Consider the following 24,517-nt stretch of genomic DNA (forward strand, 5'->3'; position numbering starts at 1 on the left):
CGCCCCCCCCCCCCCCTTGAACTTCACAGTGCTCCTTCATTGGCATCAGTTGCTGCAAAATTCCAGTAGTTTCCAGGTATGGGGGAGCATGTGACCCCCTCTAATGATGTAGTGCTTTGGTCTAGCTACCATTTACTAGGTATGAGAATACATGAAGGAAGGGATAATGCCATTGCTTTCTCCAAGCTTCCACTCTAGCAGACCCCCAGTATTAAGTGGAGGTTGCAGCAGAAGAAGGAGTGACAGGGTAGCACTATGAAGGTGAATATAACTAGGTTGGGGGTGAGCTTTACGGACACCCTGTCATTTTGCTCTGAATAAGAAAGGTTAGAAGGTCTCTTCAAATATGCATGTGTAAGACAAACATTTAAAATATATATATTTAAAAAAAGGTAGAAAACATCAGTTTAAACGGAAACTTAAAACCTTAAAAATGTAAAGTCACCCAAAGCATTATAGTTTGCCTTTAGCAGTTGCATTCCTCAACTAATACTAAAGTAAGCAATAGTGTTAACTAGGCCACAACTGAATAAGCAGGATCCTAAAAGTATGCTGAGCACTGTATATGGATCACCAAGAATATGAGATGAATAATATTCTATTATTTAAAATGATATTGATTTGTGTTTAAGTTGTCATTCCCTAACTGGAAAATGTGAAGATAAACTGTACATTGACCAACTTATAGACCACAGCAGGCATTTAAAAAAATACCCATAAGCTAATATTAAAACCTTTTGTAAGAGTGCATAGATGACAATGTGCATACTTGAAATAATGCTTTAAAAGCCTACTTAGTTTCATTATTAGTTAACATTCAAAGATTTAACGGGATATTTTATCACAGTGTGGACCGATTGAGTCATCACTACAATTCAGATGTCCAAACTACCCAAGCTGGTTTTATTTATTGCTATTTTTTGTCCCAAAACAGAAAACCTTGTTTTAATTATGCTCACAGAATATTGCACATCTACAACAAGTTAAAGCACCAGTAATACTTAACTATTCTCACATTAGAGCTGGAAAACATACAATTGCAAATTAAGCAAAACTTTCTTTTAGTTTTGGATAGAGTAGAGAAGGATTAGAACACCTGTAATGTTTTTAGTGCTGCCTGTGTCCCCATTAGGGAGATTCAGTCTCTCTTTGTCCTAATTACCATTATCACTTAAATAGAAAGTGAAAGAAAATCCCAAGTTTTGGATTGCCATCAGAACAGGAATAGATGAGAAATCTTCCAATGGGGACACTAGATCTGGTGACCCTACTGACCACTGGGGATGTCGCTCGCTTTGGAGGGATTTCCTATCACTTCCTGTTGTGGATATTGGACAGGAAGTGAAGGTAAATCTCCCCAGTGAGACACAGTAGGCAAAAAAAGCTGACAAGGGTTATAACCCTCCCTTACTCTATCCAAAAACTAAAAAAGAAACCGCTTTGGCTTCAGTTCTACTTTAAAGGGAGTATATAAATATGTAAAAAGAACTAAATTAATTTTACATACAACTAGCTTCTGTCTTGGAACCAGCCTCTTGTAAGTCACTGCACAGCTACACTTGGGAAAGGAAGCACTAGAACTCTAACAGAGTGCAGCTGCCCCTTCAATGTCTCATCACAGGGATTAGCTTTAAACATACATACAGCATTTGTTTTACAGTTTGCCACAGCCACCAGTTTTGAAATGTCAACTGTTTACATCTGAGCTGTCTAGGCATACTAACTGGCCAGTGGGATCAATTAATAAAGATTGTTACATAAGTTGTCACTCCTTAAAATACCACTAGATTCAGACTGGTGATAATTGCAAAGCTTCATAAGGATGTCTATTGTGGACAGCAGAAACTCAAGCCATCTGAGGTAAAGCTAAAGTGTCAGTTAATGAGAAATAAAGGTATTCAATAGTTAAACATCCATTTTAAGTGAACAAAATACCAATAACACACTTATGTCATGTCTGAGTTTGTAAATTGGTCATTTTGGTAAGAAAATGTTGAGTTAAAATAATAGTTTAAAACACATTTTAGTCAACTGGCCCTTCTATCTATGTACAAGATCAAATTGGTAAGGCAATAAATGATCACAACATTATCTAGAAAACTGTCAGGAACTTAAAGTGAGGATGCTTTGATTTGATTAGGTTGCTGTTTTAGAAGATGCAAAATACTGCAACCAGATACCAATAACTATGATTTGAGGACCATCTGCAAATGACCCTTAATGATAACTATCCCGCCTACACTCAACTAAGAGATGTTAACCTGGCTCCATAGGAGCGTACTGTAGAAGCGAATGTTTACATCAGAAGGGTAGTGTCACATCACTTACTAAGATTACGCAAGCACCTCCTTGTAGTAATAGATCACTGTTATAGCTTTATAGCGATCTATTGCTGGCTGATTGCAGGCAAAAATATATTACTATTAGAAGTGATCTGTTCCTCTACAGCTGCATGGGAAGGAGTGGGCTGGATCTGGTCTCCACTGACCTCCAGAGCCCAAACAAATTTACACAAAAATAGAAAAAAACATTACAATTTTTAGCAATTACAAACCTGTCAAAAAGTCCCCATTTAACTAATTGTGCCCACGTCAACCCAACCTAATCTTATTCTAATGTCACGCCACCAATTTAAGCAAACCTTTTTTCTTCCTTCTAAGTGTATTGCAATGTAGCACCAAAAGGGGAATATATATCTCTGCTATGTTACATAAAAGTCACACTAATGCGATATACTGTAATTGTAGTCAGTAGACTTTGTTGATTATGTTTTGGGGATAACACATAATCAACAAATTGTGTAAGTGTGTTGGGGAAATTAAAGGAAAATTATTTTTTTTTCAAATTTTTTACTATTTATTTTCAAATAAAAACCAAGAAAATAAAATATATGTATTTAAATTGGCTACCAAATTAAAGCCCAATCTGTCCTGTAAAAGTAATTGTGTCATACTTTGGGGTAGACAAAAAAAAGATATCATGCATGGAAATAACACTCTGGGGCTTAAGGGGGTTTAGGGAGAAAAGGGGGACCCAAGTGGTTAATGTTGAGCCTACGTCCCCCATTGGTTTTATCTAGCAAAGTCATATTTTTTAATCAATATACAGTATACTATCTTTTTTCAGTATATATAGAGAAAAAAGGTGTAAAACATTTGATTTCTTTTCTTTGCACAAGTGTAAGTAATACATTGTTTAACCTTTACTTTAACTTACAAAACTCAACTAGCACTGAAACAAACAGCAAGGTAGATTCACACATTTTGAGTCCAGAGTTAGCGTGTCCATCATCAACTATGGAGTGAGTGAATGTTAAATCTTACGAGCTGCAATGTGACTTCATGTGTCACCCTCAGGCACACTACTTTATTCCATACATAAAAAGTGAAATAAAAAAATTCAGTTGCTTTTCGTCTTCCATTTTTAAAATCTAAGGTGGAATAATTATTGTATCTTCTGAGTTAATTTAATAGAATACTAGTAATGAATAATAATAGTGCAAAAATTATATGAACAATAATTTGAATGTATCAATGCTCATTTTAAATTAAAAGACTGTGTGAAGGAGAAAAAAGAACACGTCTAACAAAGAAACTGGCAGTAAGAAGCTTAAGTAAGCCTAGAAAGTACTGATTAACCTGAAATTTGAACAACGGGAAAAATATGTAGATGTGCCAAAAATACTGAAAGGCCCTCAACGCATTAACCAGTTGACATCCGCGGTGTTAAACCCCCTTCCCATCCAGGCCATTTTTCAGTATTCAGCGCTGCGGTAAAGATCAGCACAAAACAGACTTCCCTGCTTACACACCATGTGAGAGTTTTGCTTTCAAATGATACTGTCCACTGTGCTGAGATAACTTATATATAACTTTTTATAATAATGAACATCTTATTTCTTTTCAATTCCTCCCACAGTGCCATTGCTAAAGAGTGAAATATTTTGGCATGTATCAATCACAATCACACCATTGACATTGCCTGATTTCATTTCTTTAATGTTGTTAATAATAAAACAAAAAATATCAGAAACATATTTAACCAAGAAGTGACTAAATTATCATTGCATCCTTGTTCAGTAAACAGACACTCAGCTTAGTGCATTATGTGAATCTGTGCTGACTTCCATCATCCAATCATGTGCAAGCAAAAAAACTTTTATTTTCCTGCACGTACTTGGGTATTCTTTGCAAAGTGAGTTTTTATCACATTCATCTAAACTAAGGGAAATTCACACGTAAATGCTAATTCTCTTGCAAAGTGAACAGCCTATTTGCCTTTAGTAAATCAAGCTCTATAAGTGATTACTCTGTAGTTGATATATGTTTATAGAGAAAAAAGAATTAACTGCAGTAGCACTGAAACCACTGCTGTAAATTAAGCCTGACTTAAAGGGTATGTCAATTTTAGTATGTACTGGAGGACTGCCATTATTACCTAATGTGGGTCCCCATCATCAGCATGGCACAAACATCAACTGCTTGATCAGAAGTTGGTGAATAATGGAACAGGCACTGGTGGCTCTGCCCAGGTGGTGCAGCTAAAAGCTTATACTTTGAAATATTAAATAGGAAGATCAGAACACAGGATTCAGAAAGGTTTTTAGCTGTGTTTTGCTAAAGTTTGCTAAAAAATCCCATTATCCCTTAACCCTTGCAGTTCTTGGTTCGGTATAGTGCCTTTTCTGCCTTCTTATGTCAACTTTTATTTTTTTTATATCTGATTTTTATTTTACAAGCACAGATAACCAGGTAGTACTGATTATTACCCCTCATACGTTATACAGTATCTACCTGACTTTAAGTTCAACAGTGTTCATTTGAAAATTAACATACTGTGCTTTGTGTTCATTTCCATTTTCAAGACACTCCCTATCTGTTTTAATCATTGCTTATAAATAAAAGTCAAAAACTGAAAACTTTTCATATACAATTTAACCCATAATGGTAGAAATAAAATCAAAACTTACCTCTCTCCATTCCTTGTTTCCAATACCTTGTGTATACAATACACATACTGTAACAGGAAAGAAAACATTATTAATCTCCTTCTTATGAGTGTTATGACTTTATCTAACTCTTTGTTTACATATGGTTACTCAGATGCAAAATATATACAAAGTGTACATAACAAGACCATATGTAACCTTTACATCTAGTACACAATTTTCATAGTCAAAAGAACAAGAACAATGCAACGTATTTTTTTTAACGTTTTAACAATCAACAAAAATATGGTATTTATATACATCTCAATAATCTGGTATTAACACAATGGTCCAGCGCAGTACCTGAGTTCATGCACCACTCTGATATAATGGGAATAATATAGCAAGTTTTTGTTTTGAGAACATGCATACACAAACATACACACAAATACACATCAGATTACTAAATTAAAATGTTACTGCTTAAAATTAACTGACAGTTCTGATGTTATAAATAGTTTTTTTCAATCTCCCTTGTGGGTATGTCTGACCCATTCACCAGGCATTCCTCTGGTACACATGGTCATTATTTTTACATCTTTTTGCTGTAAGGTAATTTGTTTTCCTTACTTCCATTCACATATAACTAGGCTGAAATCTAGTGAGTCACTATCTCTACCTCAGCTCTGGCCTAGAAAACTAGACAATTCTGTCAGCTGTAATTTTGCCTGCTGTGTGAGCTACAATAGTTGAGCACTGCGACAAATGTTTCCTTTTCTGTACATAGGAAATGTCAGGCGTAGCTAAAAGGTCATCTCTACAACAATGTTTAATTGCAGCACTACAGACATACATGCTGTATTCTTTTTATGCAAACATTACATTTTTTTTTGTCAAACCACAAGATCTTTACTTCCAACTAATATTCACACACAGTCAGAATATAATAGCTTTCTAAATAAAGACATCAGTCATTCAGTATTCACCCCATAGTCACTATGTTTTCTGAAAATAGTAAAGGCCTTAGATGCTGAGGGACAGAATTTAAAGCGGAAGTTTACTGTATGAAAGAAATGCCAGTTTTGAGACCCTGTGATGTCATCACTGGGTCTGTCTGCTGCTTCTTGGTGGGCGGGGCTGTCAGGCTTCTGTAAACGTTACAACTTTTTGCCTTGGATGTTTCAAAATAATTGTATGAAAGAACACATCCTCAGGATCTCTTTAGATGTGCTTACCCCTGCTGGCCACAGGTTACTAAAGACTTTGCATTTAGCTGACTGGTTGACTGGTTGCAGACATGTCTAAAGGGATGCTGGGGATGTGTTATTTTAAATAAAATTCAGAAAGGCTCAAGAAGGCTGCAGCTTCAAAAGATTAGATTGTGGAGACGAAGAGGAATTTAGAGCACTCAGTTTTAACACAGGAGAGGACTTGCTACAATTGTGGAATAAAAACGTAAGGCTGAAGTTCAGCTTTAAGTAGGGCAGGACAAAACAAAAATCGAATTACAAATGGCTGTTAAATCTGTACAATCTCTACAATGGCGACACATACAGCAATAAAATCAACCCCTCCCCCCAAAAAAAAGTTTTGACTGCAGCTGAGCTTTAAATTATACACACAAGTTTACCTAGCAACACAGGGACATATTAATTGGAACATTGGAAAACCAAATGCTAAATCCCATCCTACCACTCCAACAGTTGCAGTTATAATTCAATTTAAAGCAAAGCAGAATCAAAATCCCTTGATATATTAATATTGCCATACCAATAATGCTGCCACTCTTAGGCGATTTATGCAGTATAATGTAACAAATAATAAACATGATTGTTCCCAGGGAAGTTGCAAAGAACATGGCACAAATAAGTTACTCTTGGTAACTGTAATGTAACATTGGCTTGGGTCCTGAAACAACTTAATGATAATAAATGATGGCTGGGCATTAGGAAGCAATCCAAACAACAAAATGTCTTTCTTAAATACAATATGCACACACACACTGCTTTCATCTTATAAGTATGTATACAATATGAACTGGGATCCAGTGAAATTGTAAAGAACATGGAACAAATAAGTTACACCTGTTTAATAAAATGCAAGGCTTGGGTGCTAACGCATGAGGAAACGGTCTAAAGAACAGAAATGGTTTATTTATTATGATACACACGCATTCAGACTTCCATCGTACTTGTGAACTATGAAGTCATACCTATCCTAAATTAAGAAAACTAAACAACTGACTATAAAAGAATCATCTGATTAGCTTAGATTTATTAAAGTGACTCTGTTGCTTTAAAAAATAACTTAACTTCTCTGCCACTAATGCAACTGATCTTTTCTCACTTTTAATGTGAGAGAGTTTACTTTATAAATGTAAAGAACTCTGGGCAAATTACTAATTAACCCTTGCTCTGGGGCTAGCACATTACAAGGGTTAAATGATTGTTTCAGTCTAGGGTCTAAAATAAAAAATATGTATTCACCCGATGCTCGATCCTGCAGTGCTCTGGCTGTGGTATGTCCCTTGATGTCCTCACGTCCAATGCAAGTCAATAGACTTTTACTAAACGTGAGGACATCAGTGAGGCTTAATGCACCGGAGCCCAGGGGAGAAGAGGCTGCGGGGCAGCCTTGCAGCCAGGCAGGATCAAGGATCGGATGAGTATATATTTCCTATTTAAGACCCTATACTAAAATGATCACTTAACCCTTGTAGTGCAGGGAAAGCCCCACTGCAAGGGTTTATTTGTCATTTGCCTGGAGTTCTTCTTTAACCCTTGATAGGGTTTTTTAATATTTGGTAAAGCCAGCAAGAGAGAGATATAAAGAACCCCTTAGACTTATATAATAAAAAAATGAAATCAACTGCTTAGTAGGGAAAGAGTTTGTTATATTTCAAATAAAGATTTTTTAAACCTGGTGCCATTCATTTTTTTACATTGTTATTCACAATGTGGTAAATTGGTAAGGGGAGCAAGTGAACCGCACATAAGCCCCACTATATACCCATACGATTTACTTTGCAAGGGAATTTCCCCTTAACTTCATGATTTACGTGAAGTGCTGCTGGCTTCCATCATCCAATTATGTGCAAGTAAAAATACTGTTTTTCTTTACATTTTCCTTAGTCATGGGTGGGTATTCTTTGCAAAGTGACTTTTCACCACATTCACTAAGCTAAAATAAAATTCCCTCACAATTAGCAAATTTATCTTGCAAAGTAAACAACCTATTTGCCTTTAGCAAATCAAGCCCATTGCACGTTTTCTGTGCAGTTCAAGTGTTCATTTACCTGCAGATATCCTAATGAGTAGGAGTGCCCAGATAACTCATATTAAAATGTTAAAATGTTAAAACAAGTGAAATCTTTCTGTGAAGCCTAATAAACAGATTTATTTTAAAGTGAAGGATCTTTCCTGGAATTATAAGCCTAACAAATTCAGAACATTAACTTTAAACATGAAACTGATTAAGCACTTTAAAACTGGTATTATCCTAAAAAACAAACATGTCTATTCCCTTCACTTCCACTAGAGAAGGGATTTGGTTTTACTGTGCCCTGACTTCAGTTTGCTGATAATTGGCATCATTGGTATGACCTATGCAATTACAGTTTAGGGTTATCATTAATAGATAAAAATCAATAACCAATAAGCAATGCATAAATTATTAGTAAGCAATAGTAAAGGTTAGCCCCATCTAAACTTAAACCCTGCTGCTATTTAAAAATCTTAAAGCATATTTCAGTTAACAATAACAGTTTAACTGTTGAAATTAACATACCAAACATAATCTGTCGGAATCATGTGGTATCTGGTATATGATCTTCAATAAACTTTTTCAATAACACAGGCCTAAGCCAGTATTAGATCACAAAGTGTGGTTAGTCCTTACAATTCAAAAGTTACAAAACTCTGTTTAGATATTATCTTTAATGCCAAACATTTTCTACTATATTAGCAGCAGGCTTTACATTTAGTGGTAGCTGTCCTTTTAATGTACCAATTACTTACGTACAATGTAGGCTGTCATAGTGGGATCTAGAAAATAGTTACTAGATAACCCAAACATTAATACAATTTACAAAAATAGGTCATTATAATAACACTGTATAAATGGCGGTTCTGTATAGTAATTCATGAAAAAGTATTATAGTGGTGTAAAGTGGATTTACTAATAAAAGCCATTTCATGATTGGCTACTATAGACATGTGAATATCACTGCTCTTTACACAGTATGGTAACCACTGTAGGCAATTAAATGGTACACAAAGTTTATTTTACAAATATTTTAGTACTAAACTTAACAGCTGAACACAAACACTGCACCACAAATACATATTTTAAATAAGGAATACATACCTCCTATTTTTGACATTGATGATAGCTTTGTGATGTCCCCAAAAACTGTGGCCTTGACATTATCAAAAATGGTCGCCAACTGATCGACAGATTATTTTGGGAAAAATCGGCGGAAAACACCATTGCTAACAAGCTAATGAATGAGGGGAACATTGCGAATCATAACAAAGTTGCTCAAATTCATTGGCTCGTTGGCAATGCCATCAGCCATGTTTCAGTGGACCAAGAATGTGAAAGCAGATGATTCCCTTTAACGGTGAACATTGATGTTGTTTATGCAGTTATTAACTCTGAACAATCACATTCCAAAAACAAAGGCACTACATATGCATATCATACAGTTTAAAATGATAAACAGAAGTATGCTTGAAAAAAACTGAAGCCTTTAAAGATATGTGTAATGAATGAAGAGCATAGTGGCATTGAGGATCTTAGTTAATTAAATGACTGTCCACTTAATTAACAAAGATAGTTGCAAAATGCGTGGTTTAACACTGTGGCATGACAGATGACTTGAAAGATATGACTTAGAGGAAGAACAATATCTGATTTTTTATCTACTACTCTTTTCAGAGATGCCATTTCCAAAGGGATACATGCAATAAAAGGCTTTCTAATTAATAAGTTATTAACTACAATTTCATGGAAGTCACTGAAAAAATTGTGATCAGATGAACAGCAAACAGATACAATATGCATGCAATCATGATTCACAGCTGAATAGCTTTAATAAATAATGACTAAATAATTACTTATTTTCTTCTATCTATGTTAGTATACCCAAGAAATTATATGTCTTTGTAAACAGGGTGGACCTAAAATTAAGCCTTACACATATTTAATAAGTTTCTAGAAACTGCTGGGAAATTGAGCTTTCAAAATGTGTACTATACTGTACTATACTTTTAGTATTCAAACTTTCAGACTACTAAAAACAAAGTGCCATTACTTGCGAACAAACTGTAGGTCCAATGTAGTGGTATTGTTAAGTGACACCCAAAAAACGTTTACATTTTGGTTTTGAATAGTGTGTAAACAGGTATGAGTGATTCAAAACCTTACTTTTCCAATTTTAAACATTTGCATATTCCATGTATTAAAATACTAAAAGAAAACATGATATCATATCTAATTAAAAACCTGTATGGTTTCATAAAACTATTGCATAACAGCTTTGTAAATCTAAGTTTTGGTCCACAAAGCCTTATAAAAAATACAGCTTCAAAGCATATTAACTATTGATTAATATAAACTCTTAATGCAAACAAAGACTTAAAGTGACACTAAAAACAGGAGTTAAATCTCAAAAATGCATTCAAGTACCTTAACTATTAACAAAAATGTAGCTTATTTGTGCATTACTCAGCTGTAGAGCCTCAAATCATCTCTGAATGTTTGTTTGGTCCAATGAGATACTTATGAAATCAATACCCTATGTCAGATCAATATACTCTAGGTATACTGGAGTGTCCAGATCCAAACTGCAAGCTGTTACTTACAATGAGGATATTTGTATGTTTAGCAAATTAAGGGTTCATATATCCTAGCAATCACTAATTCATTTATAGTCAGCTTGAATTGTCATTGGTTTTAATTAGTTGACAGCAAGCTGTTGGCTGTGTGTATTCCGCATTATTTATTAGAATAAAGCATTTTCTAAATTTCCACCATTGTGGTTTGCCCCCATCCTGAGTTAACCCTTGAACTGCCTTCACTTGAAAGTCGGTTTGAACCTTTTGTTTGTTTCTGTAGCTATTGACTCTGAAGGAAATTGGCAACTTCTGCGCACTGTGCACTACAGCATGTGCTGACCCTGCTCTGTCATTTTACGTGGCCTACCACTTCGTGGCTGATTTGTTGTTGTTCCCAGTTGCTTCCACTTTGTTATAATACCACTAACAGTTGACCGCGGAATATTTAGTAGCAAGGAAATTTCTCGGGACACCTGAATCCAATGATTTGGAGGGGTGTCCCAATACTTTTGGTAATATAGTGTATCATGGGGCAGCAAAATCTTCTCATTACAGATGTAGTTGTTGTTTTCTTTGCAGTGCTACACAATTTTTGAGCTTTACTGCTTCTTCTCATAGTGCAGGTCTATAAGTCCCTAAATCAGAAACCAGTGCACTGCCTATGTGGCTAAAATCTCAACAGTTGATAGAGAGAGGCAAATTAATTGCACACAGCCATAGAGGGCTCAGCCTACTAGCTAACCTACAAATATCTATACATAAGACAAAATCAAAAAGATGAAAAAGTGCAGAATTTCCAAGGTCACATCAAAAATATAATTGTTGCCATCATAACTAGGGATGAGGTTCAGCTTTGCCGCCAACAGGGGTTTGAAGCGAACCCTGCATGCTTGAGGTTCACAGTCCTGGCAAACTAATGCAGAAATTCATCAGACTGGATTCTTTGTAACCATAATTCACTGCCTGGCCTTTGATCCTTGGTCAGTTGTCTTACAAGGGCCAAAGAGGCAGCTTTTGGATAAGGCAGTCTCTTCACTATAAAAGGCCACAGCAACCATACTGACAATGTGCTTTAGCTGTGATAGGTAAAGCTTAGAGAGTGCTACTGATAAATTGCAAAGGGAGAGGTTAGTGTAGGGCTTGTAGGCACTTACAGATCTGTTAAGGTAAACATAAGCCCTTAGTGAATATCATGTAGGTAGCAAAAGAGTGCACATCTTCAATAACTGAGAATTGGTTAAAATAAAAATAGGCTTTATTACCATATTACCATGTTAAATCTTATAGTTAGAGGTTTGGTTAACCTCTAGTTCTTTGAATTTCAGTGGCAGGGTACATTTTCTTATGTGCCCTGTCTGTGTACAGAGATCTGTATGCCCAAAAATCCATTTCAAGATCAATGTCTGTCCACAACAACTGATTGATAGCCAAGTCTTCAGTTGGCAACACCTTAACTTTTTTTCTATTAATTGGGGTCTTTTCCCTTTTTTAATTTTAACTTTTAGCTTTGGGTGTGTAGAGTTCATCAGTAAGTTGTTGTTGACAGTCTGTTCAAGAGCTGTTTTCACATCAACTCACTTTATCCTTTGAAAAAACAATGTAAAAACAATGTGCACCCAAAACACCACACACCTCACTCCACATGCCCCTGCCATATCCCCAAACACTGATTTAAAAAAATACCAGAACTATAGCCCTTAGGGCCGGTTCACACCATAAACAGTGGGTCCCAGAGTGGTCAGCTTCTGGAACGCACTGTATTGCATTCTGGCCGACTTCCTGCATTCAGGGGCGTGGCAGTGTGTTGAAGTCAATGGTATGCAGCCACGCCCCCTGCCTGCAGTGCAATCACCTGCACCAGAATGCATGGCACACCAGTGCCTGCGTTCCGGTCCAGTGCGATCTGCAAAAATAGATGACTGTACAGATGTCATCAGGGAAAGAGTCCATGAACATCAGGAAAAAGACACATGGCAGCACCACCAGCAGTGTGCCCCATCCTTTATCTTTCTCAGCTGTTAGAAAATTGACCCTGCGTGCCATGAAGGCTTAGTAGTGTCCCTGCATATGCTTACTTGACCAAGCATCTGTGGTCATGTGTACTGTGGTCCTGGCATTGTGGTCCATTAACAGCGACCACAATCTATGTTATGGTCCACATACTAGTGAAGGTAAGGGATGGCTTTCTGGGCAAGATTATTGCAAATATGTACTTGCCACTGTGGTGTAGCACAGGCCACTTCTGAAACAGGGAATGCAAAGCCAGAAATTTTACCAAGCTGGCATTAAAGGAGATCTATGGCGTGAGTACATTGGTATATGTCCTCCCGTGATCCTGAAGAGAACTATGGGAAAAAAGGTTACCCCATAGTTCTCCTTTAAGACACTGTGTATGGGGGTAATTAGGGAAGAGACACCCACCTTGGGGGGGGATGCTGCTGGAGAGAGCAGAGTGGGTATAGGAGAATTCTGCAGATGTTTAAGTCCCCACTTGACCCTGCTCAGCATAATGTGGGTTATCTTTTTTAAATGTCTTCAATGGCATTGCCCAGCTCCCTATGCCTTTTTTTGACAATAAATTGCCTATTAGCCCCCAAAATTGTCGGAATTTAACAGCAGGATCCCCCTAACCCCGCATAGACTTTGATGCAACTTGCTGTTCAGGTTTTACACATTTCAGACAGGATTCTATGAATCCCCCACAAATAGAACCAGAGCAGATTCACTCATTCCTAATAGTAACTGAAAATATGTGCTTAGAGAAAATACACGGTAAACAGTAATCTTGAGGATAACTTAGCAGATTATTCTCTGAAGTAGTGAAGTGAACCTTTAAAAAAACATATACATTAATCTGTGATGAACACCAAACAATATTGTAGTGTACTAAAATGAAAACTGCAGTGATGATCTGACAAATAATCTCGAGACTAGCACCAGTTGTTTAAACGTTTGTATTAGAAAAAAAAATTAAGAACAAAAATTGTGTATTTCTACAGTCCAATTAAAATGTACTGCATCCTGATATTACTCTGTCCAAAAGGTTCCTGTATGGGAAAAATAGAATATTGTTAAACAAAGTTGTATTATTATTACTATTAGTAGTAGTAGTAGTAGTAGTAGTAGTAGTAGTAGTAGTAGTAGTAGTATGCAGGATTTATATAGTGCCAACAGTTTGTGCAGGACTTTACAAAATAAAGGGAGACGGTAAAGTTACAAAACAATACAAGGGGGTTAGGAGGGCCCTGCTCATGGGAGCTTACAATAAAAAGAGAGGGGCAAGTGATACAAAATTAAAAGTTGAAAGGGGATGAGTTGATGAAGAAAGCAAAAATTCAGATCTTAGGGAGAAGTCACATAGGCTACGTTTAAGAGTTTTCATGGATTGCCTTAAGGCGGAAAGTGTAAAAGATAGCCTGAGAGATTAGGGAAGAGAATTTCGGAAGATGGAAATTGCTTTGGAGACATCCTGGAGGTGAGCATGGGAGGAGGTGACGAGAGAGCTAAATAGCAGGAGTTCTTAGTGGGCATGAAGAGAATGCTTTGGGTGATATTTTGAGACTAAGTGATATTAGGTTGGTGATGTTCAGGGCAGAGTTGTGGGTGGCTTTTTCAGCTGTTGCCGATATTTTTAATTTTATTTCTTGGTCAAAACGGGAAGCCAGTGGACGGATTGGCAGAGAAATGAGGCAGACACTTATCAATATGTCATCAGAAAGCGATGGTATTAAAAGCCATGGGAAGCTATCAGGTGACCAGGGGAGAAGGTGTAAATACAGAATAGAACGCGTCTAAGGACAGAGCCTTGGGGAATCCCTATTAAAGGGGAAGAGGAGAGGATGAGGTTGAAATGTAGGCGACATTGAAGGAGTGCTGAGATAGGTAGACGGAAAATTAGGAAAGAGGAGAATCTTGGAGGCATAAGAAGTCAAGTTTTGTTAGGAGGAGTGGCTGGTCAACTGTATCAAAGGAAGCAGTAAGGTCTTATAGTATGTGCACGGAGTCGTAGCCATTGATTTTAGCAGTTAGTAAGTCATTAGTGAGTAAGGGCAGTTTCAGCTGAGTGTTAATAAATAGGAGCTAAGAGATGGGGCTTAAGTTGTTCAGGCTGGTAGGGTCTAATGTGGGTTTTTTGTAAAGATACCAGTAGAGAAGAAGAGATTGAAGATGTGGGTTAGAGAATGTAAACTAGAGCAAGAGGGTGACCAGAGTAGTTGTGAGGGAACAGGGTCCAGGGGCCAGATGGCTAGGTGGGTGTCAGAGAAAAGTTTAGCAACCTGCTCTGTAGCAACAGGGTTAAAAAAATATTGAAAGTGGTGGTAGACATGGTATGTTAATAGGGGTAGATATGTGGACAGTGCAGATTTCTTGACTTTCTTATCTTGTTTTTCAAAACATTAGCAATATCCTGGAAAATAAATTAGTTGGTCGGTAGAGGTGGAGAGAGGAAGTAGAGAATTAAAGAGAGAAAAGGATTTATGAGGACTTGAGTGAGGGATTGTTAATTAAAGTGATGTAACAAGTCAGTTTGGCAACCTGGAGGGCAGAATCATACAGGGTAAAGTCTTGCAAGGATTTCGTTTCACAGTGGGAGAATACAAGGTCAATGGTGTTGCCATCAGTGTGAGGAGTGTGTGGCTATTTTGTTAGGTGAAAAGATCAGGATAGGTTGGCAAGAATGATAAAGGGTATTTAAGAGGATAGAAAGTAGGGAGCCAGGCAGAGAAGACATCAAGGAATCATGACACCAGTCCTGCAAGCCTATAAATTATAGCAGTTTTAAAAGTGTACAGGATTACAATAACTACATACATATTATAACGCACCTTACTTTCTAGAAGAAAAAAAAGAGTTCATTCACTAAAGCATAATGTATGCAGTGTTGTTATATTTCACTGCTCCAAAATCTGATAAAAGCTACCAGCATAGCATCCTGGGGTATCTAATGCATTCAACATTCTCAACAGAAAAGAAACACTACTTATGCTGTACAACAGGAAGTCCTCATTCATAATATTTTCCTGCAATAGAGGAAAGCCATCCCCAAACGGGCTGTTCCCTCTAAATTGTTTTATCATATGGTTACCATTTAATTGCAACAATCACATGTAATTCAGTATGTAAAAATCTTCTCACAAAAGTTATTGAACAGCACATTTAAGTATACCCTTCATTAGAAGGCTGCCATTGTCAACCTTACTTTTTGAAAGTGTTAGTTTCCTGGCCAACTTTATTGAATGCAAATAGGCTATTCGCTTTGTAAAAATATTTGCACTTTGCAGTGGAAGTTTCTCCTTAGCTTAGCAAATGTGGTAAACTTTCACTTTGGCAAGAATACCCAATCACGTGCAAAGAAACTAATTGTTTGGATGATGGAAGTCAGCACCTCTTTCACTAAGCTAAGGGGAAACTTACAGTGCAAAGTGAGAATTCCCTTGCAAAGTGAACAGCCCATTTGCCGTTAGTAAATCAATTCCACTGACTTGGAAAAAAGCATGTAGATAAGGATTGCTGAGACTTTTCTGACACTCATTTAGAGCATCCATTGAGATTTAAGACTCAAAATATTAAATCCAGCCAGGCAACAATTATTTTCAGAAAAAGGCCAGTGACAAAGACCCCTATACTTCTCTTATGGTTGGTGTTAATTGCGAAATTCTGTGAAGTGTCTATTGAAGAAAGCAGAAAACAGGGCCTTTTTTGGGAGTAGAAGTAATGGTTTACACAACAAATAATTGAAAACCTGTATATTTAAGTATGTAAACTGAACACTTTGATAGAAAAAATTGAGATAAAATAATACAGTAAAAATTACTTAATTAATTGACCCTAAAGCTCGTTGACAGGTAAAGCTCAACTACTGTTAATAAAACATAGTCAACACAGTCATTCTTAACAATGGCTGTAAAAAGCTTGCCGTTGCACTGCTACATTTTTACATTATTAAATACTCTTCAATATATCATATCACACAACTGTTAGCGTTAGCCCACTAAGAATACCCCCTGTTATTGACTACACTTTGTCTTCTTTTAACCAGTTTGTTGCAACATGTGCAAATATTGTCTACTAATCCTTATATCCCAAACTTCTGTACCAAGCTACTATAAGGAACTGTACTGAATGCTTTAGAAAAATAAAAATATATTACAAATCAATAGCATTACCAACATCCAGATTTTTAACCTAATTCATCATAAAACCTGCAGTAAACATGTCAAATCCTAGAACTGGGACAACCTGATTTCTAATTAAAGTAATGTGTAATTCCCCAAATTGTTCTCCAAAAGCAAAATGTTCTACCCTACAAAAAGTTCAGTACAGGCAAAGAGATTTTTGGAAAATACTAGTTATCCTTAGAAGTTATCCTACACTGAATCTGTGTGAACACCCGAGGTGTCAAGAATGTGAAAAAACGAGGTATCAAGAATGTGAACACCCTAGATATCAAGAATAAGTGAACTCAGTTGACTAATTATTAACTGAAGAGGAATTCCAGGATTCTTTTCAATTAACCCTTGGAGTGCGGCTATGCCCACACAGCAAGGGTTAAGTGCTCGTTTTGTTTAGGGGTGGAAAAAAAGATGAAATACTCGCCTGATCCTTAGTCCTGCCTGGCTGGTAGACCATTCCCCACAGCCCCTTCTTCCCCGGACTCCAGAGGGTCTAAGGACCCATGATGTTTTAGGTCTAATGCAGGTCTATTAGACCAAAACAAGCAGTTAACCCTTGCAGTGTGGGGCTAGCCCCACTGCAAGAACTAGTTTAAACAAAACTGGATTTCGTATTTAAATGCCTTGTAAATGTGGTCACCTTTCATTTCTGCTCATACGTATATAAAGTTTGACTGCTCAGATTTGTTTTATTAATCTCTTGCTAAGCTAGGGACATTTTCAAATTTCTAGTGTCAGTTAATGATAGTCACTCCCTGGGTATTCCACCTGGTATAGAGTATGCTTTTTTTGGAGGCACCTCACGTAATATCCTGTTTAACCTCCATAGCCTACCTAGTTTTCTTGCATGACCTCAGTTCACTTTTGATTTGCACAAACTCTGATTTCTGCTTTATTCTTGGTCTTGCTTATGTCTGCATAAGCTACAATGGACATACTTAGTATATTGTATGTAAGATAAAAGAAAATATTGTGCAGGGGATATATGTTTCATACTGTGATTTGTTTATGGATTTTTTTCTGCATATTGAGACAAAGGGTTATATATATTTTTTTTACTAATTGAAGTTTGTGAATAAAGCTGAACTATTTGCTAAATATTCTAACAATAGAAAACACCTATATCTTTGGGATTCAGAATTCAATGTAGTACTACCTGTACTGATGGTTGTAATACTTTTTAACTTTTATTTTCTGTTCAAATATTTCTACACTGCCATCAGCTTACCTCCCTGCTACCACCTCAGAGCATTTAAAATAGAAATAACAGAAATGTAGGGGCTTCCAAAGCTGATCTTCAGTTAAAAATGCCAGTTGCCTAGCTGTTATGCTGGCACGCAATGAGATACAGGCACAAGTCTGCATATTAGGAAAGTCAAATCTTATTTGCATACGCGTTCTGGGTTAGTGACTCAAGGCATAGAAGACAGAAGGCATCATGACAGACAGGTAGCTAGCATTTGCAGAATTGGAAGTCAGCAATGGCATACATCCCATTAATTTGCCTCCGTTTTCAAAATGCATATGTATATTTCAGAAGTGCAGCACCATAGAGTTCAATGAACCATACAGACAGCACCACCGAGTTCCATTCTGCTTGCTTCAGTGAAAGCCTGCAGCAGGCAGGGCACAGATGGAATTTGGAAAGGATATCAGACAGCCTCAAAATGGATAATTTACTTTTTCAAATTGTGTGAATGCTTTAAAGAGTGTAAAATTTGTAATCATATATGTACATGGACTAAGTCAAATTCACTTATTACTTATTCAGGATCTACTTCCTGCTTTTATAGTTGTGCTCAAGGCTGGGTTCACACCTGGGAGTATGGAATAAGCGTGTTAGCCGCCCATTTCGTGCTGCGCATTTTTATCGCGATTTGCAGTCAAAGAAACACGCGACAAACTCGCGTTTCCGAGCACTATGCGGCTGTATCCTAATGGATACGCGCGGCAAATACGTCCCAAAGAAGCTCCTGTGCTTCTTTGGGCGTAAGGCATTTTTCAGCGCGTTCCTACACGCTGAAAAACGTGGGAAAAATACGTGGAAACCATGCCCATAGGTAATTATTGGTTTTCACATGTTGAGCGTTTTACAGCGCGTAGGAACGCATTGTAAAACGCCCAGGTGTGGACCAGGCCTTACAGTTGTTCTTTCTTGCAATGCAAGTATAAGTCACTCTACTCATTGAAAACAATGCACAGGAAGTGATTGTACTGAAGCCCGCCATACACTGTGATTTTTGGCTGGTTCTTGATTAACTATTCGAAATTTGTACAGTGGGTTCCCCGGTCAACATCCTTCCGCCCGGCATCCCTCAATTAGAAGATTAAAAGAGCCAGATTCAAAATTTTCGACTGAACGGTACTTGTAGCCAAACAGCTGCATGCACCGTTCGGGTATTTTGACGGCGGCCGATGGCCTCTATCACAATGATGTAGAAACATCCATCCACACTAAACAGCATGGATGGAGGAAACTGATATTTTTTTTTTCAGCCCACAGGTTGAACGAAAAACTGTAACAGTGTATACCCTACTTAAGCCACTGAAAGCTCCCTCGTGTTTCTAATCTACAAATCTACATATCATAACAAGAATATGAAAGAGCACACTTGAAAAATGTGAAAATATAAACATGGAAATACTAACTCAAAATCCATAGTTACTTAAAATATATTCTTCTACACCATTTGAAAAGAAACTTCACTTTTGCTAAGAAAAATCTTCTGCAGGTGCACAACATTGCAAGGATCAAGGCAAACTTTTTTGTAGTTTCATACATTTCTCTTTTCTGAAAAATTGCTGTATATATTACCATGTCTTAACCAGTCAGTTCTCAAACTCACAGCAAAATGGAGTTTGTTAAAAAGATTTCAGTATGTGTCAGGAATCCTTTAACGTTCATCTTTGGCAACATTATCTCTTCCCATCCTTTCAGTTTCAATACTTTATCTGAGTCCACAACTATCATGATTACTGCTGCCACGTACAGGGTTATTTTTTTGCAGATATCATTTCTCCACTTTAAACTTCAGCATCCTAAGTGCCCTGACTGTAGGACAGCAAATAGTCACCCTGGTAATGCATGGACACCCTAAGGACTTAATGAATAAGATTGAAGACTCGATAATTGTTACGTGACTGTGGATTAGCATGAGAATTTTGGGATTTATTTTTACTAACCCAGTGATAAGCTATACAATAAGCGATTTTGAGGAGAGGGGGATGCCCCAGAGTTCAACTTTAAGATGGAAAAGCAGACATGTTAAGTTTGTTCATTTGGTGGAAAATTACAAAACCTTTACAGTCCCTAATGACAAAACCCTGCCCAACAAAACATTAAATATACTAGCAGACTTCAGATGCACATTATAAGAATGCTGCCACAGCCTGTCCGAAAGGATACAGTGTTTGTAACCTGCAGCTCTGCCTTTGTATTCTATCTTCCCACACGTGTCATGGTACATTATATTCTATGGGTGCTCATGCACACTTGCATACATACTTGCCTGTACTACACACATTTGTTTTACTTGGACTGCTGTAGAGAGAGGTAAAACTATTTAATATACTTCAAGGAATGAGAATGCCAGCTCTGGTATTTGGAAGGTTACAAAAGCCCTTAGTTCCACTGTACGTGCAACTTTCAACTATCATAAAACAATCAAGAGATGTGAGACAATTAATAAGATTCAGCCTTGAGTCGGCCATCATGTGGCAAATGAATGTTCACTAAAGATACCGACTTGCAGGGTGAACTGATCCACACAGTATGCTGTGGGAAAGCTCAGATACAACATCAGTATGAGTACAAATAAGAAAAATAGTGTAAAGTGGATGCAGCACACCAATGCAGTAATTCACCAACTCAGTCTTAAAAAAACGAGTTAATTGCCACTTGGCAGTACATTCACAAAGCAGTATACCGTATATTCAAACCAAAGTGAGAAAAAGCATGTGAACCAATAAGGGGTCTAAAAGCACCACTTTAAATATTTGCTTCCAGTGAGCAGGCCTTTGAATAATACACAAAACTAGATTAAGTGAACTTCTGGCACATCATAATTAAATTGATATGTCCATCTTTAGCTGTATACCAAGGAAACCACATCATTGTTTAGAAATAAACAGTGGATAAATGATCAAAATGTCATTGTTCTCCAGATGTTTTTCCCATGTAATACCAGGTTCTTCTTCCAATTATTTGCACCACATTCAAGTAAGGTTTTCACACTTCTATATCTAAATGGTGTGTATATACTATCACTGTCACACAGGACAACTCATGTAACCATTTACAGCATAGTGCTTATAATTGGCCACCCAATGAAAGAAAGAACATAGAAAAAGCTTGCTCCACAAACCAACGCTGTATTCATTTGTGGCAATATTTGATCCACAGGGCCAATTAGGAGTATATACACATGACTTTATGCAAACATAAAACACAGCCATTATGACATGGCTTTCTCAGATAGAAGATAATCATCTGATGAAATATTATGTGCTGTATATACTGATCATTAACTTCAATCCGCACATAATCTTCAGTTTTTGACTAGTTTGAGGATCTTGGGCCAATCTGATGTAACTACAACAAACATAAGTTTTGTGCATAGCATATAGACAGCTTTACATTAATTTGAAAAACCCTGTTCTATACCATAAGGCTGCCTTTCGGCCTTCAAAATCAGCCTACTGTACATGGTTTGTCTTTTTGTCAGTTTATATGAATTGTGAAGATGTTGCTTACTGCAGTTACTGCTGTCAGCTTTTCCTGATCGCTAATGACGTGAAGCTACTAAATTACTAGTGTGTGAAAGACACATGGAGACTCAAAGAACTTTGCTTTGTGCTCTCATAAAGCTTGCTGTTTTATCCAGAACATCTATTTATGTCCACAATTAGTTCTATTGTTTCTTAAAATCAAAGAACAGATGCAAGGAATAAACACTGGTTCAGATCAGAAATTGTTTTTATTTCTAAAGTCATAGAAAGAAAAGTCACAGAAAATTACAGAGACTAATAATCACTGTAAAGCAGCACTTTTGTTACAATGGTTTATCTTTGTAACAGACTTTAAAAAAACATGAAAGGCAAATGCAAATTATAAATGTCTTTCACTTACAAAGATATTGACACTTACAGTAGAACTAAAGGCTCAGAAGAAATAAAAACTATGTAGCAGCACCAGACAGTATTTATGCTTTTTTTAGTTCATTATAAAAATAATTTTAAGGCCTGGTTAACACCTAGATGTTTTTGAGCAGGTGGAAAAGCGATTTCAAATGCCCAACACAGGAAATGCCATGATTTTCAATGGCCCTTGTTCATGCCTGAGCAGAAAAACGCCAGCAGGAAAACCCCAAATGCCTGAAAAGGTACATGAGCTTCTTTGGGCAGTTAAAAGCATGTTTTTGCCCCATAGACTTTAATGGAAATGCCCAAAAACGCACGGCAGAAGCATGTTGCACATTTTCGTGAGTGTTTTTGTGCGTTTAAACGCATGTTCTTCCATTGCCCACCAAATATTATAATATAAAAATCCTGGGAGGTGTCATATTCTTTGTATCCTGTAGAGTTTCTTTATAGCATGGGATGCAGTAACCCCTTCCTCCGCACCCGTCAGTCTCAGACAGTCAGTGTAATCAAGGTAAATTGCAAAAACTATTGGATTTTAAAAATGTACATGCTGTTAATCTGTTCCTCTGCAGAAGGCTTGAACAATATGACTGGCAGACATGGAACCCCTAATTGTAGCATAAGCTGAAAAAATTCCACATATAATATGGTAGTGTAAAACTGCAGGAATACCAAACCATCTCTAACATTAGTTCAGTGGTTAGGCTGGGGTGGGATTATGCATTATGCTGCACTCATCTGGGGCTTTAGGTGGATTGATTCTTACCTAACGATTTGGGCAGTTAAGGACATCACAACTGTTTTAAAAGTAGAAATACGAATAAAACAAAAAAAAAGTTTCTAACGATTTTAAAACAATGTTGTACATTGTTGTTTTTCTTGTTGTAGCAGGAATTCTGTATTTTTTTTCCAATTTCTGAATTTCTCTTGTGATGTAGGAATCTCAAGGCTGTCATACTGCTTTTGTATGCGTTGTGAAGAAAACCGATCACTCAGTGAGCTACAGGAATGAAGGCAAAAGTATTTCCAAAGTGCAAAATGTAAGAGGCCACTAGATGCGGGGAGATTTATGGGTAATATTACACATCCACCATTAAAGAGTATGTTGACCCCAAAACTTTTTTCCCCCTAGTTTTGGATAGACTGTGGAAGGATTAGAACTCCTGCTGGGTTTTTACTGCTGTCTGGGGCTCCATTAAAGAGATTTATTTTCCAGACAGGAAGTGAGTAAGAATCCTAAACAGGGACACAGGAAGAAATATAAAAATGGATAGGAGTCCCAGCCTTACCCTTACTCTACTGAAGGAAAGCATTTGTATTTCTCTCCATGTTGCTTTTGGGGATTTACTTCTACCTCATGTCTGATAAAATGTTGTCAACAGGACAGAAAGTGAGGATAAATCTCTCAAACTGAGCCCCAGATAGCAGTAAAAACCTGATGGGTGTTTTAACCCTTCCCGACTTTTGTAAAATAAGAAATATGTTTTAGCTGGGCCTACACTTTAAATAATTTAGCTGGGCAGCAAAGTGTCTAAGTGGATAGGTCTTTTACAGTGCTAGGGTTCTCAGTTGAATTCCAGTATGGAATACCATCTTCATGACTGTATATTTTCTGGTTGCTTGGGTTTCCTTTGACACTCTGGTAAGGTCAAGTATCTCTAATATGAAGGTTGTACTCTGCCATGGCCAGTCCAAAGCCACAGTTGAAAAAGGGAGTAGGGACATGCTCAGCAAATTTAACACTGTGAAAATTAACATCTGCTTAAGCAAAATGATTCATTTCCATAAACAAAGTGCATCATAGGTTGTTTTAAAAACACAAACTGAAAAAAAGCTTTTTTGTCTTCAGCAATTATAGAATATAAAAATAGAAAATATTAAAGTATTTTTTGGAAGACACTACTGCCAAGGGGTTCAGGAAGGTAAACAGGGTTACAAAGAAGGGGCATGAATAAGGGAGAAGCATTCAGAGAGATGGAGAATAGATGAAGAATGATAAAGAGTGAGGTCAGTCAGGACCCAACAATTCCTTACAAACATAACCCCTTCTGGAGACTTATGCTGGCCAAACACTGCCATACACTGTTTGAATTTCTTTTAAATATTCGTTGAAAATTGTTCGTCATTTGATCACACCACCATTGAGTCAAGTAATTTAGTTTAAAAGCCCTTAAAATGTCATCAAGACCTGCTATTTGAATGAAATCCCAGATGTATTTAGCAGGTTTTTTTGTGCCCAGCATTTTTTCCCATGAAAAAATCACATGCATGGTTAGAATTTTGCTAGTTCAGACAAGAAGCGAGAAAAATTTCCATCGTACTCCTTCCAAATTCCTTGTTACTATGTTTGAAAAAAAAACTAAATTAGACCCCACTATTAGAAAATTGAGCTATCAATTTCAAAACAAGCATTGTTTAACTAAATTCTACTAGTGCAT

At 36.9% G+C, this 24,517-nt stretch overlaps 1 protein-coding gene across 1 annotated transcript in view; it reads right to left on the minus strand.

Moving 5' to 3' along the window:
• The window catches only part of CPNE8 (copine 8), a 189,005-nt gene that overhangs the window by 116,428 nt on the left and 48,060 nt on the right, over positions 1–24,517 (minus strand). Inside the window, exons 2-3 of the mRNA XM_018552507.1 lie at positions 13,796–13,811; positions 4,970–5,050 (exon numbers count right to left, since the gene is read on the minus strand). Coding sequence (XP_018408009.1) covers positions 4,970–5,050; positions 13,796–13,811 — 97 coding nt within the window. The remainder of the gene's footprint in view (positions 1–4,969; positions 5,051–13,795; positions 13,812–24,517) is intronic.

This window comes from Nanorana parkeri, unplaced genomic scaffold, assembly GCF_000935625.1.
Source record: "Nanorana parkeri isolate BGI_ZX_2015 unplaced genomic scaffold, ASM93562v1 scaffold90, whole genome shotgun sequence".
Lineage (NCBI taxonomy): Eukaryota > Metazoa > Chordata > Amphibia > Anura > Dicroglossidae > Nanorana > Nanorana parkeri.